Source organism: Nannospalax galili, unplaced genomic scaffold (assembly GCF_000622305.1).
Source record: "Nannospalax galili isolate Female #2095 unplaced genomic scaffold, S.galili_v1.0 scaffold579, whole genome shotgun sequence".
In the NCBI taxonomy this organism is placed as follows: domain Eukaryota; kingdom Metazoa; phylum Chordata; class Mammalia; order Rodentia; family Spalacidae; genus Nannospalax; species Nannospalax galili.
The window spans coordinates 1,383,880-1,400,640 of NW_008344599.1; the positions used below are offsets into that span (position 1 = coordinate 1,383,880).

The following is a 16,761-nucleotide window of genomic DNA, read 5'->3' on the forward strand; positions in this document are numbered from 1 at the left end:
ATAGCAAATCTGGGTTCTATCTGTTCCTCTCCACCTGTTCTCACTGCCCCGTTATGAAATTTCCAGGCTCTCCCTCACGTGTTTTGGTCTGTTGCCTGCCTTTTTATCCATTCCAGGTGAATGGCCTCAGGAGTTTGAAAGAATCACTTCATTGTTCTGTGGCAATACTGAATGCATTCGTTCTGATTTCTCGGCTCCCGATTTTTCGGCTCCACACTCTACTGCCTGTGTGGTAGACCTTCCTCTTTGTCCCCACACAGCCTGAAGTCCATTTTCTATGGGAAGATAACCAATGTCTTTGGATAATGTGTCAAGCATTATGTTCCATGCTTTTTATTATCATATCGGTAAGTACTATACTACTAATAACATCGGACATTATTTTGCATTGTGCTGAGTTGTACCTGAAATGCACCCTGAGGGAGGGACCAGGTTATACAGGGCAAAGTCACATGATAAGGTTTTAATCATATCTTGTGACAAATAGGCATCCATGGAGAATATAAAGAAAGGATTTCTGTTGGCTCCATTCATCATGTGTTCAGAGGACATAGAGGGTGTCTTTGGTGATGTCTGGGCAGTGTTACAAAAGTGAGGCATGCTACATCCTCATGGGACTTAGGAGGCACAGAGTGTGCTTGCCTTCACGGAAAAAGATGATAGCTTCTTACACAATTTTCATTCCCATTCTGGCTTTCCCCTGCCCTTCCCGCTTCTAATGACTTACTGCCAAGCTCTGAACTGTTGCTTACCTAGGTCATTAAGGTTGTGTCCTTGGAGCAGCCCCAGACTTCTTTTTGATTGACTTGTACTTGGTAGAGATTTCAAATGCAATTTTACACATATTTTGAGTTATTATTAAAATGATCACCAGTTGACACTTCCCCACTCATTGAGTATTCTGGCTTTGGGATAGTCCTTTTTAGTTACTTAAAGATTTCATCCCTTCACTTTACAACTTGATTTTTCTAGCTATTAAAACACCAATTACCACAAAAAGTAGATCTAAGAGATAGTGTCTGAGATTATGGCAAAAAGTAAACAAACGCAAGTAGCATTCGGCAGTATTTTTAAAATTTATTTATTTATTTTTATTTTATGTATATGAGTGTATTGTCTGCATGTGTGTAAGTGCACCTGTGTTGTGCAATGCCCATGGAGGTTAGAAGAAGACAATGGATTCCCCTGGAACTGGAGTTAGGGATGGTTGTTAGCCACCATGTGGGTGCTGAGAACTGAGCCCGTATCCTCTGTAAGAGCAATCAGTGCTCTTAACCACTGAGCCATTTCTCCAGCCCTCAGCAGTATTTTTTATTAGATAGTTATTTATACAGGAGGTTCAATGAGGAAGAGCTGCAGGTATGAGATCTAGTCTCCAGTTTTTCTGGGCAGAGTTCTTCGACATTGGTCATTTCATTTTCATCAGTGTTTGTTTTAAGACCTCAGGCCCACACACGGGGGCCTTTTTTTCATATTTCAGAGCCGGCCAATCCAAGATATTAGGATTGAGAGGGGAATTCTGACACACAGATTGAATATCTACAAGGGACAGTACAGAGTCCCACACGTACAAATCCCTGAACTCTCCCACAAGAGACTAGGACTCATTAAACCCTCTTCCATGGGTATCCTGCTCCTGACCTAGGATGATACTGGCATGAGGCTCCACCCACAGTGTAACCCTTTGGCAAACCCTTTTTTACCAAAGGTTTCCCATTGACCCAAAATTCAGCAATTCCTAAAGAGGACTCCCAGGTGGTACAGAAATGCACTGGGGAAGGGAACTCTTCCATGCTCCTGGCTGTGACCTCCCATTGTCCAATGTGCAAATTATATTCTCCAACTCTTTCCTTATAAACTAGTAGCTCATTATCTCTGCTCTTGATATTGTAGGAGAAGAGACTGTGGGGGCAAGAAAGGTTGCTATAGACTTGAAAACACAGTGTGAATGTCTGCAGAGGTTTGCCCAGATTTGGGGTCACCTTCACATAATGCTTTGAATATTCTCAGCAAGGTTGCTGTCCACCAAGCCTCTAAGACCTCAGGCATTCAAACTTTTTATGTACCTCAGGTGATGATGGGTTGTGGTGGTGGTGGTGGAGGACATCAGCACTGTGTGACTTTCCAGGTTATCCTTCCGGCCAGTAATCAGAGCTGCTGTTGGAAAAGAAATGATGAAACCCTAGGCTGGGCAATCAATTGTAGTTATTTATTAGGCATAGGTGCTTGCCAGAACGCTAACCCCTGTAACCCTGACTTTATTGCTGGGAAGAGGATGGCTGCAGGTGATTGGTGGGATGAAGGGCTGGGTTGGCTAAGTCAGGAGGGCCCTGTTCCACTTTGCAGTGGCTTTTCCATCTCATGTGCTCTTCCAGAAGGGGCTGTGGGAATGTGGCATTTTCTTTTTAATATAGTTCTCCGAAGTAGGCTTCTGTGTGTAGGATACGCAGGGATTCCATTTTCTGGTGAGCACTCTGAAAAGCCTCTTTGTCTCTTTGCATTGGATTAATTAAATAGTGAGTAACCTAGCCAGGCACTACTAAAGGAATAGGGGCAGTTGCTGAACAAACTTTCTATTCCCCCAAAGCTTAGTATTTTTCTACTATTGTTACTCAGTTCTTCCTAATTAAATGTATCATGATTCGTTCTTATCTTAGATTCCTCATTTCTCATTGTGATTTTTTGGTGATATTCTACCTGCTGAAATGTCATCATCTTCCTGTTTTCTGCTCTTTTATTTGGGCCTTTGGACATTAAAGATATATTGATCAGTCTTAACTGATAACCTCATTCACACACCATTCTCACATTTACTAATTCCAAGGTACTACATTAGGTGCTGGGGATCCTATGGGGTCCAATTCTTCTATAGTCCCCTGAACTTCAGCCCTATTTTCTCTGTTACAACTTAAAAAATACACTTTATTACTAATCACTCAAACTTGCTCTGTCTATAAACTAGCAAACTGAAATTTCTCTTTCTGTCTGCTTGATTTTCTTTTTCTTTCATCTCTAAAGATTTAGAATCTTCATTCTCATCTTTTTCTATTATTATTATTATTCTCTTAAAGCTTTTTTTGCCATTGTCAGTATCATATTAAAGATGCCATTATATTTATCTCTTATCCTTTCTAGACTGAGGATGGTTATGGAATTTTGATTATATTTAGATGACTAATTTTATCAAACAACTTTTTACACATTAAAGGAACTTGATAGGTATTTATGGGATGGATCAAAGGCTTCAAATAAGGTATTTTTTATATTTATGTGTGCATTATACATATGTGCATACATGGGTGTAAAGGTATGTTCACCTCTTTATGTGCGTGTGGAAGCCAGAGGTTAACACTTAGTTCTATCTCTTTCTACCTTTCTTCTTCTTCTTCTTCTTCTTTTTTTTTTTTTGAGACAGGTTTTCCCTGTAACCCCAGTTGGACTGGAATTTGCTATGTAGATCAGACTTGGCTTGATCTCTGTGAGATCTGCCTGGTTCTGCCTCCCAAGTGCTGGGATTAAAGGCATGTGCCACCATGCCTGGATCCACCTTATTTTTTGAGACAAGGTCTTAGTGAACCTCAAGCTTGCTGTTTGGGTTAGTCTGGATGAGGGGTAATCTTTGCTTGAACCTAGAGCACATATAATCCCTAGTCCAGGTGTTAATAAGTACCATAAAATTCAGAGAATAGATTAATAAACCACTTCTTGTTTTCATCAAAAATTAATAAATTACCATTCTGTCAGCAAAAGAACGTTTGGAGATAGGTGTAGAAAGGAATCTTTTCATGGGAGATGAATCCATGGAGGCAGCCTAGGGGATAAGTAAGCCTAAAGAGATTGGAAGTATAAGATTTATACTGCCATTGGGGACAAGTGCCAGCACTTCATGGTTGGTTGCGAAAATACTGTAAAGAACAAATTTTGATTGAAAAATAGAATGGAAAGAAAATAGGAAGAGGGGGTTCTGACTTTGTTCTTTGTTTTTGTTTTTTTTTTTTTTTTCCCCCTTCTGGAATACATTTCTCAGACTTTGTAAAAAAAAAAAAAAAAAAAGCTCAGGCTTCAGCAGTCATCAAAATGGAAACCAAAGATTCTTTCTATCAGAGAAATGGAGACTCTGATGTCAAAATACAGGAAGATGAATTCTGAGTCTTCAGAATTGAGTGGAGTTCTGAGGACAACTCAACTCAGTTATTGCCCAGAGGCTTTTAGGCTCCTTTCTGCCAGTAAACATTCAAGTGGAGGTCCTGGCTCTTCTGGGTGGCTCCAGTGAGGCTGGGGAGACAGCAATGAAGGAGACAAAGGACAGCCATTCAAGCAGCTCAAGTCAGAAGTATCCTGGTTTAATCAGTCAGCGTAATAGAGTTTGCCTTTCGAGAGGACAGGGTAAGGAAGCATTGGCAGAATCAGAGTAATGTCTGATTCATGGATGCAAAGAAGCAGAGGTATACACTGTAAATAAAGTGTATCTGAAGAATTAAACAATACCTTAAAAGTACTTCTAAGGTCTTGAGTCTTTATGAGATATAAAAAGTCAGAGTAACTATTAGAAAAGACCAGAAAGGAAGAGACTGAAACAGAACACGGAGTCATACTAAACATTTTAGTGCTAAGCAAGAGTTATTTCCCACGTGTTCTGTTAACTATAAGGGTACTTATAAAACATTTGGATATAAATAGGCAATGGAGAGTTAAAGGTAAATAATTACTACCCTGATATATGGTTGTATAAAATCAAAGTTATGCAATCTTACACTTACAGAAAAGGAGGAGATTGTGAGAAGAAAAATATATAATTCTAATTCAAATTATATTTTATTTCAAACTTTTGATGCATATTAGATTAAACCATTTTCTGTTGCTGTAAGTGAATGCCAAAGACTGCATAATTTATAAATTTATAAATAATTTATATTTAACTTATAGTTATGGAGTCTGGGCTAAGAGCATGGTGCTAGCCTCTGGAATGAGTCTTTCGGCTGAATCAGGACATAGCAGAAAGCATTAGATGTGAGATGGAATAACCATGGGAGAAAAAGCTTGCTTTCATAATAAAGCCACTCTCAAGATAAGCCATCAATCTATTAATCCACAAATGACCATTCACTTCCAAAAGGCCCCATTGACATATGACTTGTGGGGAATTAAGTTTTTAAAACAGGAAATTTGAGGGATGCGCCCAAAGCATAGCATTTGCAATTTGGAAAAACTGGGGTGCTATTGTTGCAGTTCATTTGGAGGAAATGGAGGGTAGATGACAAGCTGCATTCCCCAAGTGCTAACTTTGAAATGATAGCATGACTTGTACATACAAAAGGGCAATAGAGAATTTGAAAGATATGACTGCCACTTACGGTTAGAAATATAGGCGTCACAGAATCAACCTATAAGTGAGGAAACAAGGCATTGTCTCTCTCATTGGAAGAGAGAAAAGAGAAAAGGTCAGAGGGACAGACACTAATTTGAGGGAACATTTGCATTCATGGATTTGAAGGCAAGGGAAGATTTGGGTTTGGGAAGTATGTGCAATGCCTTGGAAACTAAGCCTAGTTTAAGTTTCCAGGAAGTGGTGTCCAATATTATTAAGTACATGAGAGATATCTAAGTGGAAAGGATGCTAGATTTAGCAATAAAAATTTCATTGGTGACCTTTGAAAGAGCAATTTTCATAAAATGAGCATGGCAGAATTGAATTTTCAGGGGATGATAGTTGAGAAAGAGGGAGAAAGTCTGTTTCTTGTTTCAATAATTCTGACAAGGGACGAAAGGAAAGGAACTGGATTTCCCTATTGGACTCAAGGCCCAATGTGCATTTCCCATTTAGATGACACATTGTTTCTTCCTAAAGGAGTAGGGTTTTTGGAATCTTTTTCTCATTTCTTAACATTTTGTACACCAATGGAGAAAAATCAGTGTCCACCTGAGGTTATTACTGACCTTCTACCAAACAAGCTCTTCAGACTCTGAACCCCAGGCTGCAGGCTGCTGGCTGACTTCTGTTTCTCCCTCCCAGTTCTGACATCTTCACAAACTGGCTCATTACTTTCCAGGTCCTGTTGGTATACTGTTAAAGAGATGACTAGGTCACTGGACTATTTTTGTGAGTGGATTCAGATCAGTATTGCAAGATTAGCTTGGTCATAAAAGTGAGTGTGGTTTCTTCTTGCCCTTCTGTGAATACGCTGCCTTCTGTTGTGTCATGATGTAGTAAGAAGACCCTTGCCACATGTGGCCCCTGGATCTGAGACTTTGCAGCATCCATAACTGTGAGACATATAACCCTCTATCATTTACAAATTATCCAGCACAGAATGGATGAAGGCAGAGACTGGTGCTGAAAATTGGAACTGTTGCTGTCACAGATACATGAAGATGTGGAAGCAGATTTGGAAATGGATAAAGGGTTGAATAGTTGAAAGATTTTGGAGCAATAGGCTAAGAAAAGCCTGAATTTACATAAAAGGCGCATCAAGAGGGCAGCTTAGAAGAAAATAACTTTAGGGAATATCTAGAGCATCCTAGGGATCACATAGCATTTATCATCAGACTTGTGGCAGAGATATGGACAGGGACAGGGAACGGCATTTAAAAATTTATTTTTTATTTTTATTGAGCTTTTAAAATTTCATACAATACTTTCCACTCACATCCAGACCCCCTCCCCATCCATGCCTCCACCCCACCCCCTACTCCCACCAAACCCTATGCACTCTGCCATACATGCTGAGTCCTGTGCATTCAGGTGTTTGTACCCAACTAGGTGACACATCTTCAGTTGAATCTCTACAACCAAGGGTCATGGAACATAGTGGAACAAGGTGTAGAGAGAGAGCTAATGCACCCCTCAACTCTCACCATGAGGCTTCCATGTACATCAGAGTGTGTTATACACAGAAGGCCTCAACTGGCCAAGTTTTGGAGAATAAGAGACAGTAGAGTGTAGGATGGGACTCCTATATGGAACCTCACCCCCCCATGGCTCAGGGACCATTGCAGAAGAGGTGGAAAGATTGTAAGAGCCAGGCCTGTTTGTGAATGTACAAGGTGGAGGCTTCCAGGCCAAGGGAATGACATTTTGATGAAACTGTAGAACAAGGAATCATCCATAGTTGATGGCTGCTAGCAGAAGGAGAGGCTATTTCTTTAGCCCAGATAGGCTAACCGTGCCTCAGTAGATGGTCTCCAACTTGTGAATTCATGGACAGCACTGGCTGCACTCAGTGGGTTATAAATAAAGAGGACATGAAGTTGGGAGGGGTAATGCTAGGGAAAATTCAGGATGAGTTGGAGTGGGGGAGTGGGAGTGAATATAATCAGAAAACGTATTCATGTATGAAAATTTCAAAGAATAAATAAAATTACTATATTTTTAAAAAGCAGAGTAAAGGCCATCCTTGTTAGATGGTTACACCCTTGTTAGATGGTTACCTGACAGAGGAAATATCTAAGTAGCAAAGTATCCAAGGTAGCCATGGCTTCTTTGGGATGTATATGGTAAAATAAGAGAAGAGAGGGAGAGACTGAAGGATGGAATTCACGATTAAGAGAGGAGCACATCATTTTTATCTGGTGAGATTAAGGATTTTGGAGTTTGAGTTGAGGCTGCATTAAGACTTCGAACATATTTTGTACGTGAGATGGACATGAATTCTGGAAGGCAGGTGGAATGTTATCGTTTGAATATATTACTCAAAGTTTTTATGTTAAAAACTCAATCACCAGAAAAGTCATGTTGAGGATGACACTTTTCAGAGGTGATTAGGCAGTGAGGACTCTTATGAATGGATTAATGAGATTATTGCAAGTGGCCAGCCTTGCTAGAAAAGCACACTTGACCCTCTCTTTCTCTGTTTTGCATTCTCGTTTATCATAAGATGTCTGTTATCACATTATGACACAGCAAAAGGCTCTCAACCGGATGCAACCCTTTGCTCTTGGACTTTAGATCCATGAGCCAAAAATGATTTCCTTATTTATAAATTACCCATCTGTGATGCTAGTCTGTTGTACAGCACAAAATACCTGAAGATCATGACTGAGCTTTCTAACAAAGCAGCTCTCTCAGACTCTAAATCCAGGCTGCAGGCTGCTGGCAGGGCCTTCCCTTGCTCTCCCAATTCTGACATCTTCACAAATTGGCTTGTCACTTTTCAGGTCGTGTTGATACATGGGAGTCTCTTTCCTTGATCTTAGCTCTCTGTTCCTAATTTCAGGCTTCATTTATAAAAGAAAATCCCTGCTAAGTTAGTTATACTCTACTTTTAGATTCAGTGAGACATTTAGACAATGTTGCCTCACTAAGATTTCACTTTTATATTCAGAATTCAACTGAAACTACTTCCAAAACATCACAACGTCTAACTCTTTGTTTATACCCCTTTTTAGACACCCATACACTATTGCATTTCTTTTGGAGACATTAATCTTTGTAGATTTTAAAATATAAAATATAGCTTTTGTTGCTGAAGTACAATTTTCGTTCATATTTTTAAATAATTTTTGCCTTTGATTGGCACCCTCTTGTCACAACAGTCTCCCTGCTGTTCATGATACCTCATGACATAAACATCTGGGGAAGGAAGCTGCAAGAAAAAAATTATAGCAGCAAGGACTCAGTGTAACTCTGAGTCTTGAATATGTTGGAAAGAGAAAAATCATTTTAAATGTTGCAGTGTTACTAAGCTATATAACAGTCATACCTGAATAATCAGCCTGACTCTTAGCATTAAGGCCAAGAGTAGATCCGAACTCTAGAGAGTTTGTTCTTTTAGATCTCTCAGGGGACTGTGTTCCTGAGCCAGGCCTTATCAGTAATTTTATTCAAATGGTATCTCCAGCATCAGTTGAGGAAGTTGAAGCTAGGGCCACCTCCATCTCATCAAATAATCATGCCCTTTGATCCCTGGTCTAAAATATCTCCTACACACAACGTCAAGCATACTTCTCAACTTTCACTGTTTTCAATGAGAATATCATACTGCTTCCAGCACTTTGATGTGCTAAACAAACACCCTCACATTCACTCCACTGGGTGGAGGGCAAGGTGGGGTCTAGAGGTATCAAAGTCAGGTGCCCAGGTCACAAGAGCACATGGCTTAGTGATCTTGTTTGCATTATAAACAGTAGATTTTTGGTACAACATTAAGTAAAAGTCATTAGTCCAGATTCTGTCCATATTGTAAATCATTCTTACAAACTGTATGTAGAAATTAGTTCTCGGTTAACAGAGAATACATGCAATGAGGAAATGGGCAGGTTTCTCACGTGAGTATCTAGAAGCAGATTTGACAGGAGCTGTCTTGTTTCATGCTGATCACACATTTTCCTCATGCCATGTTTGTACCCATGACTAAGAGGTCTCCTCAGAAGTTTCCTTACCATACTTTTCCACTTCATTTCTGAGCCTAAGACTTCATACTATAGATCAAGAGCTTCCTGGAAGTGACATGGTTCACATTGCCTGGCGTCTCCAGCTTCTGGGAATGCTATCTTCCATACCTTCACCAGGAAAGGACATCACTATGGATTTACCCTTAACTGGGTATGCTTGCTAGTTGGGAGCAACACACACTTGTTAGTGTCTTTAGTGTTCTCTAGCCTCATAGATGAGACTCTCACAACCTTCTTGGTCTTTGTCACCTTGAGACAACATCAAGTGTTGAGTGTCGTGTGATTGTCTACAAATTCCGGAGTATAGTCCATGTGAACAAGACTGATATATAGTACCTTTCTCAACTGTCTGATCCTAACAGTTGTCCATGTGATATCTCCATTTCACTTCTGTGACACTGTGATGGCCCATATCTGTGACATCCTATGTGAAAGTGTCTTGTATGAATGATATGAAGTAAAAAAAATATTTTTAAAAATTACTTTTATTTTATGTGTATGAGTGTATTGCCTGCATGTATGTAAGTGCACCCATGTTGTACAATGCCCAGGCAGGTCAGAAGAGGACTTCAGATTCCCTTGGAACTGGAGTTACAGATTGTTGTTAGCTACAATGTGGGTGCTGGGAACTGAGCCTGGGTCCTCTGCAAGAGCAATCAGTGCTTCTAACTGATGAGCCCTCTCTCCAGCCCCTGTAAAAATATCATATTCGCTACATATAAGTGTACAGGCTTGGTCTGCATTCCTACATCAACGCCCATCACCTCCCTTATGCTGAGGACTCTATCATTTGGATCTTATCACCTATGCGTCCATCTTACCATGGTCTCTGACCTGTACAATTATGTCATTATTGCCCAGCTCAAACCTAAGAGGATGAATCAAATACAAAAGAAGCCTTTTCCCAGAGACTCAGTGATCACTACTCAGCTTCAGATCCCTATTGTTTACTGTTTCAGGTGCACAGAGGCCAAGGATACCACACATGCAGCTGTGGACTGAAGAATTTCTTAATAGATTTTCTTATTTCATCAGGAGACCTTTAGTCTGGGGTGACATTTTTCCTGCTCACAAACATTTCATATCTCACAAGTGGACAACATAGAAAGCTTTGTTTTGAATTGGCTCAAACACTTGGCCTGTTCTACTCAAGCTCTCAAAAGAAGGCAGGTGCTAGGCTTCTGTTCTGTTGCTCATTACCACACGCAGCAGCTCTTGAGGTGTGCTTTGATGACTTCTTCTTATGGGTGAGCATTTTGATTGAAAGTCCTCCTGGCTCCCATTTCACCTGGCCATTTGGCACTTGACTTTTGTCTGTAGTGGAGCAGACTGAGTGATGATGATAAGAGCAATAACTTCAGTTAAGGAATCCCAGGGATCACCTGAGACTCTCAGTTCCATTATTTGACCCTTAATAGACATCTCAAAAAGCGTTCCTTACCATTTGATAGTTGAAAAATAAAGACTTTCAGAAAAGAAAGGTCTTTCTTTCCATGGAACCATTCCTGACAACCACTTAAATTGTGGGTATTTAGATGGAACGCCCTTTACTTATGTAGGAGAAAACAAAGATCTTTAAAAAAGCACATTATTCTTGTAGTCCTACAAGCTGATCCAAGGGAGAACAGACGGATGATTCTTCTCAAGGAATGGTATCTGTATCCTATATGTCTGTTCTCTTAAAAAAATTATCATTGAATTTTTGTGTATTTCATTCAAAACATCTTAATCGTCTTTGTACCCCCTTCCCCATCAACTCTGTCCCATAACTCTCCCCATCCCCAACCCCACTGGATTTCATGCATTTTGTCATTTATATTAAGGCCCAGTGAGTCAAGTTAGTGTAACCAGACATCCCTCAGTGCAAGTTAATTCACTGGGGTCTAGTCTGCCTATTGAGTCCCTCCCTTAAAGATAAGTTCTCCCTCACCCAGCAGCAATCAGATGCCAGTAGTTCTTGACCTTATGTGTGGTACTGTAAACATAGCAAAATATACATGGCTGGAGATGTCATAGATCTTAGAGAAAACCTTAAGGCATCATCATCACCATCATCATTATCAGCAGCAGAGGCTGTGACAGTTACTTTCTTCTCTTCTCTCTACGTCATGCAGGAAGATTAGCTATTACTTCATCTGTTCTTCAGTATTTTGAAACTATCTTTGATATTTCATACTTACAGAATCATTTCTGTTTGAAAACTATGTCTTTTAGTGGTAGTATCTGTGATAGTTTTACTCAAAATATAAGTTACTGAGTATTTGTAATGCATAACCCACCACTTTAATCTAGATAGGACCTGTACCCTTAAGAGTTTCAAGGGAGAGACTAACATAAAAATGTGCAGAAGGTGAGATAAATGCACATTTGCAAGGTGGGACTGTTGGATTAAGGCTTGGTGAGAAAAGGAAGGAATGCTCAGGTCTATATGGGACAGTCAAGAAAGGGGAGAAAACTAGAGTTGAGACACGTATTTTCAACTATGTGAACTGAACTGGGTAGTGAGAAAGTGTTTGGCAAGCAGTCTGCTACTGATGATGAGGGTGCTGGCATGGGCAGGGTCCAGTTGCGGGAAAGGATCTAATGCAGTTGAAGTTTTAGAATATCATCAATCATCAAACAGGGACTTACATCACTTAAAAACAATCCATAAAATTTATGTGGTGTCAGAGCTCATCTTTTACATACATTTTCTAATTTGAATTTGTAATAATTTTTCAAGCATTTTTTCCTTCCTTTACTGTTATTATTACTATGCTATAGTTGCTGTTAACAGTCCTGGTAGAGCAAATTTATTATGAGCTAGACACTGTCCTAAGTTGTTGACAAGCATTTTCTCTCTTCCTTTTCACAGAAACTCTATGAAATAAGTACCATTACTATAATTCGCATTTTAGGCACAGAAAGTTTAATACTTGCTGTAGAAGCCGATTAGTGAATGGGACCCTGGAACTGGCGCTCAGGCACTCTTGAATTCACAGCCCACGAAAATGTTTGAACCAAAGTTCATGCACTATGTAACAGAAGGAGCTTAGGAAGAACTGAGTCTATAACCCACAGGCTGACTCTAAATGTCGTACCCAGATTTACACACACATAGCATACACATACCCTTTTCTTAATTCTTCATTTTTCTGCACCAAAATACATCTCAATTTAAACATTATTAATAAAAACATCTCAAAGACACCTTCCTCTTTTTGCCATTGCAAGCAAAATCACCACACTCAACAGGTTCCCTAAATGTTTACTCCATCTGGGGAAGTGATATGTTAATATCTGTTGGGATTCTTCAGGTTCATGAGAGGTGATGCTTCTGGATTATGTTATTCAGAGTTTTAGGATTTTTCCGTGTGTGACTTAGAAAACTTTACTGAGGTAGAACATACAAACCCAAAAGTTCACTGGATTTTATTATCTATGGGGTTGTGCTGCTGTTGCTAGAATCTAATTTTCTATCATTTTCATTACCTTAAAAAGAAACCCTGGACCTAGTAGGAGGTACACCTCATTACCTGTTACCTCAGATCTAGGCGACTGCTGTTCTGTCCTAGTTTCTATGATGGGTTGTCTATTCTGGGTATTTCACGCGCATCTGGCTGCGGTCGTTTGTGAGGCTTCTTTCATTTTACATGTATTTTCAAGGTTCATAACGCTGCAGCTCTCCTCAGGGCTTTACTCTCGTTTATGAGTGAAGAATACTCCATTCTACAGGTGTATTAGTTATTTTCCTGTTGCTTTTGTAAAACATCATGAACAAGGCAACTTAGAGAAAGAAGAGTTTATTTGGGTTACAGTTCCAGGGGAAGAAGAGTCCACAATGTTGGGGGAGGCGTGGTGACAGGAGGTCTCTGCAGGCAGAAAGCCAAGCGATCACATCTTCAAGCAGGAACAAGGAGAGAGAGACAGAAAATCTGGCAGGCTTCAGAACTCTTAAAGGGCCCCCCTCAATTGATATGCTTCCTCCAGCAAGGGTGCACCTCCTAAAAGTTTCCATGACCCTTTACAGACAGCATCACAAAGCGGGGACCAAGCATCTAAATACTTGGAACCTATGGTGGACATTCTCATCCAAACCACCACGATGGTTATAGCAAATTAATTGATTTTTAGCTGTTGCAGTGTTTGAATGTGGTGTACCCCATAGGCTCAAGTATTTGAACACTTGATCAATTGATGGTGCTGTTTTTGGAAGGTTGTGAATCCACAGGAGGTGTGACCTTGATGGATCAAGCACATCACTGGTCACCAGCTTTGAGAGTTCAGAACCCTGTCCCATTTCAAATTTGTTGCTCTGCTTCCTGTGCCTACTTGAAGACTGAGGGCTTAGCTTTCTGTTCCTCCTGCCTTCTGCCATGCCTCGCCCACCATGATGGACTCTGGACTGTAAGTCCAATAAACTCTTCCTTCTGTAAATTGCCTTGGCCATAGTGTTTTACAGTGACACAGCAACAAAACAGTAACGAATACAGAAGACAAACCAACGTTGTACTCCTGGGACAATTTCCACTTGTCTATGCTTCTTTCTAAATTGTGTTGATGATTTTAAGTTTACATTCAGAAGAGATACTGTCTGAGTTTTATTTTTATTGATTTTGGTACAAAGGTAATAAATGAGACAGGTAAAGTGTTTGCAAGGACAGTGGAGACCTTGTGCAACTTTTACCCATTCTTTCCCAATGTTACATTTCAAAAAATTTAGCACAATATCGAAACCAGGAATGTGACATAGGTATTGGTGCATGTGTATTTGTGTATAGTTCTTGGTCATTTTGTAACATGTATGGTCTCATGTAACTATGATGGTGACGGTCTCTGTGCCTTTTTAACCATTTTCCCACTTATAACATATTTGACTTAAACAGTTTTCTGTAATACATTGAAAACCATATTAGGCCATGTTATAATTTTTGCTTCAACTCACAAATGTAGCCTAGAAAACTGAAAAGGACAAATTCACTATGTTCACTTGTATTTTCTATGATGCTACTTTAAAAATAATATTTTAATTATTTGTATATGCATACAATATATTTTTAAATATATTTTTATTGAATTTTTGTGGATTTCATATAATACATCTTAATCATATTTAGCTCCCTCTTCCCCATCCTCTTCCCCTCCCCCATAGGCCACCCACAGAATTTCATGCATTTTGTTATATATGTTAAGGCTTATTGAGTCAAATATGTGAACCAAGATGTTCCTCAGTATGAGTTCATCCACTGGAGCCTGTTCAGCCTGTCTAGTGTCACTCCTTTAAAAAAGATCAACTCTCTGTTACCCAGCAGTGATCAGCTGCCAATAGTTCTTCACGAAAGTTGAAACCTCCTTCCAATTTCCCTGGTTATATGCTGGTTTTGTTTGATTGAGTTTGCATAGGTCTTGTGCATGCTATCACCATTGCTATAAATTCATATAAGAAAGGTTGCAGGAACCTGTAAGACTCTGTTTCCTTATAGTCATGCACCTCTTTCCCTGGCTCTTACAATCTTTCTGCCCCCTCTTCCACAATGGTTCCTGAACTCTGCGTGGGAGATGTTTAAGATAGGAGTCCTGTCCAGGGACCCACACTCTGCAGTCTCTTATTCTCTACACTTGGGCCAGTTGTGGCCTTTTGTGTTCATTGCCCTCTGTTACATGAGGAAACTTTTTTGATGAGATTAAGCGATGCATTAGTGTTCTCTCTACCTCTTGTTCCACTGTGTTCTGTGGGGCTTAGGTGAAGAGGTTCCATTGTTGATGTATCACTTGGAATTGGCAATCTCACAGACACTTTTTCTGTGTGACTGACCAGTTGTGGAACTCTGCAATAGTCTCTGCCTTTTGCAAAGGAAGCTTCTTTGATAAGTCACCACTGACATACTTGTCTGTAAATATAAGGATCCATATTTAGCATATAGTAAGAAATTATGTTTGTCTAGGAATGTGGCAACATTAGGGTTTTCTCTAAGATCTATGACTTCTCCATGTATATTTGAGTATGTTTACAGTGCCGCACATGGGTTCCCTCCCACTGAGTAGGCTTTAAGTCTAGTTAGATAGCTGTTGATTACCCATAAGATAAAAGTGCCACTACTGTTCCAGTATAGTTTGCTGTGCCGGTCATTGTTGTGGTTATTAGACTTTCAAGTTGGGGTTGGATCATTGATTTTCCTCCATTAGCAGTGTGCATAGTGTCCTCCAAGACTATGAGAGCCAGTCTTCAGGGAGAAAGCTTCCAGGTCAGTTCCAATTCCATTGCTCCAAGTCCCGTGTCCAAAGTATGTCCTGTCTTCAGCAAAAGGGTCCTCCTTTCAAGTTCTGGGAGATAATCAAGGGCTGTGGCAATAGCCTCTGTAATTTTGGGAGTCTCCTGGACTATGCTGACCAACAACTCGAAGGGCGGTTTCTCCTGTCTGGCAGTGTGTCTGTTGCCTTCAGCCATACGTACACACTCGTGTACAGATACTGTATGTACATTTTTCAGTAGGCCTTTGAACTAACACATTTCTCTCTGTTTTTTCACCAGAGATTATTTATCTCTCCTCTTTTTCTCTCTGTCTAACTCTCTTCCTTCCACAGTTAAAGTACCCATAATTTTCCCATTGCTGCCTTGATAATACCTGTCTCCTATTATACTCCCTCTCTTGAGCTCCTTTTTCCCCTTTATCCCCATGGCTCCCGTATAACCCTCTTGCTTCCTCTCCTAGTTAAATACCCCCATTTTACTGATTTCACCCTTGGCAACATCTGTCTCCTACTATCCCTTTCTCTTAGACTCCTTCTTTCCCTTTATCTTCATTATTTCTTTCCATTTTCCTGGCTCCCGCAGTTACAGCAGCATATACAGTCACATATAAAGATTTGGTGCTAAGATTAACAGATGAAGAAGACCATACATTGTTTATTTTTCTGAATCTATGTTATTTCAGTTAATATAACAGTTTCTAGTTCCATCCATTTACCTGCAAATTTCATGATTTTGTCTTTCTTTACCACTGACTAGAACTCCATTGTGTAAATGCATCACATTTTTATTATCCATTCCTGAGTTGAGGGAGCTTAGGTTGCTTCCACTTCTTAGCTGTTGTGAAAAGAGCATCAATAAGCATGGATGCCCAGGTATCTGTGCAGTAAGATGAGTCCTTTGGTATATGCCAAGGAGTGCTATAATTGGATGACATGGTAGATTAATTTTGATTTTTAAAAAGAGTTCTCCACACTGCTTTCCATAGTGGATGCATGAGTTTGCAATTCCACAAGCAGTTGAATGAGTGTTCCCCTTCTCCTGCATTCTCTCCAACATTTGATATAATTTGTTCACCTCATCTTAGCTAATCTGGCTGGGGTGACTCCAATTAAACCATTTTATATGAATATATATATATA

At 39.9% G+C, this 16,761-nt stretch overlaps 1 protein-coding gene across 1 annotated transcript; it reads right to left on the reverse strand.

Moving 5' to 3' along the window:
* Positions 1–1,408: 1,408 nt before the first annotated feature.
* LOC103740267 (serum amyloid P-component) lies at positions 1,409–8,126 on the reverse strand. The gene is given in 5 exon segments (XM_008840860.1): positions 1,409–1,669; positions 1,671–1,994; positions 3,734–3,811; positions 4,489–4,571; positions 7,985–8,126. Coding segments are annotated over 5 exon segments (888 nt in total).
* Between the last annotated feature and the right edge of the window lie 8,635 nt (positions 8,127–16,761).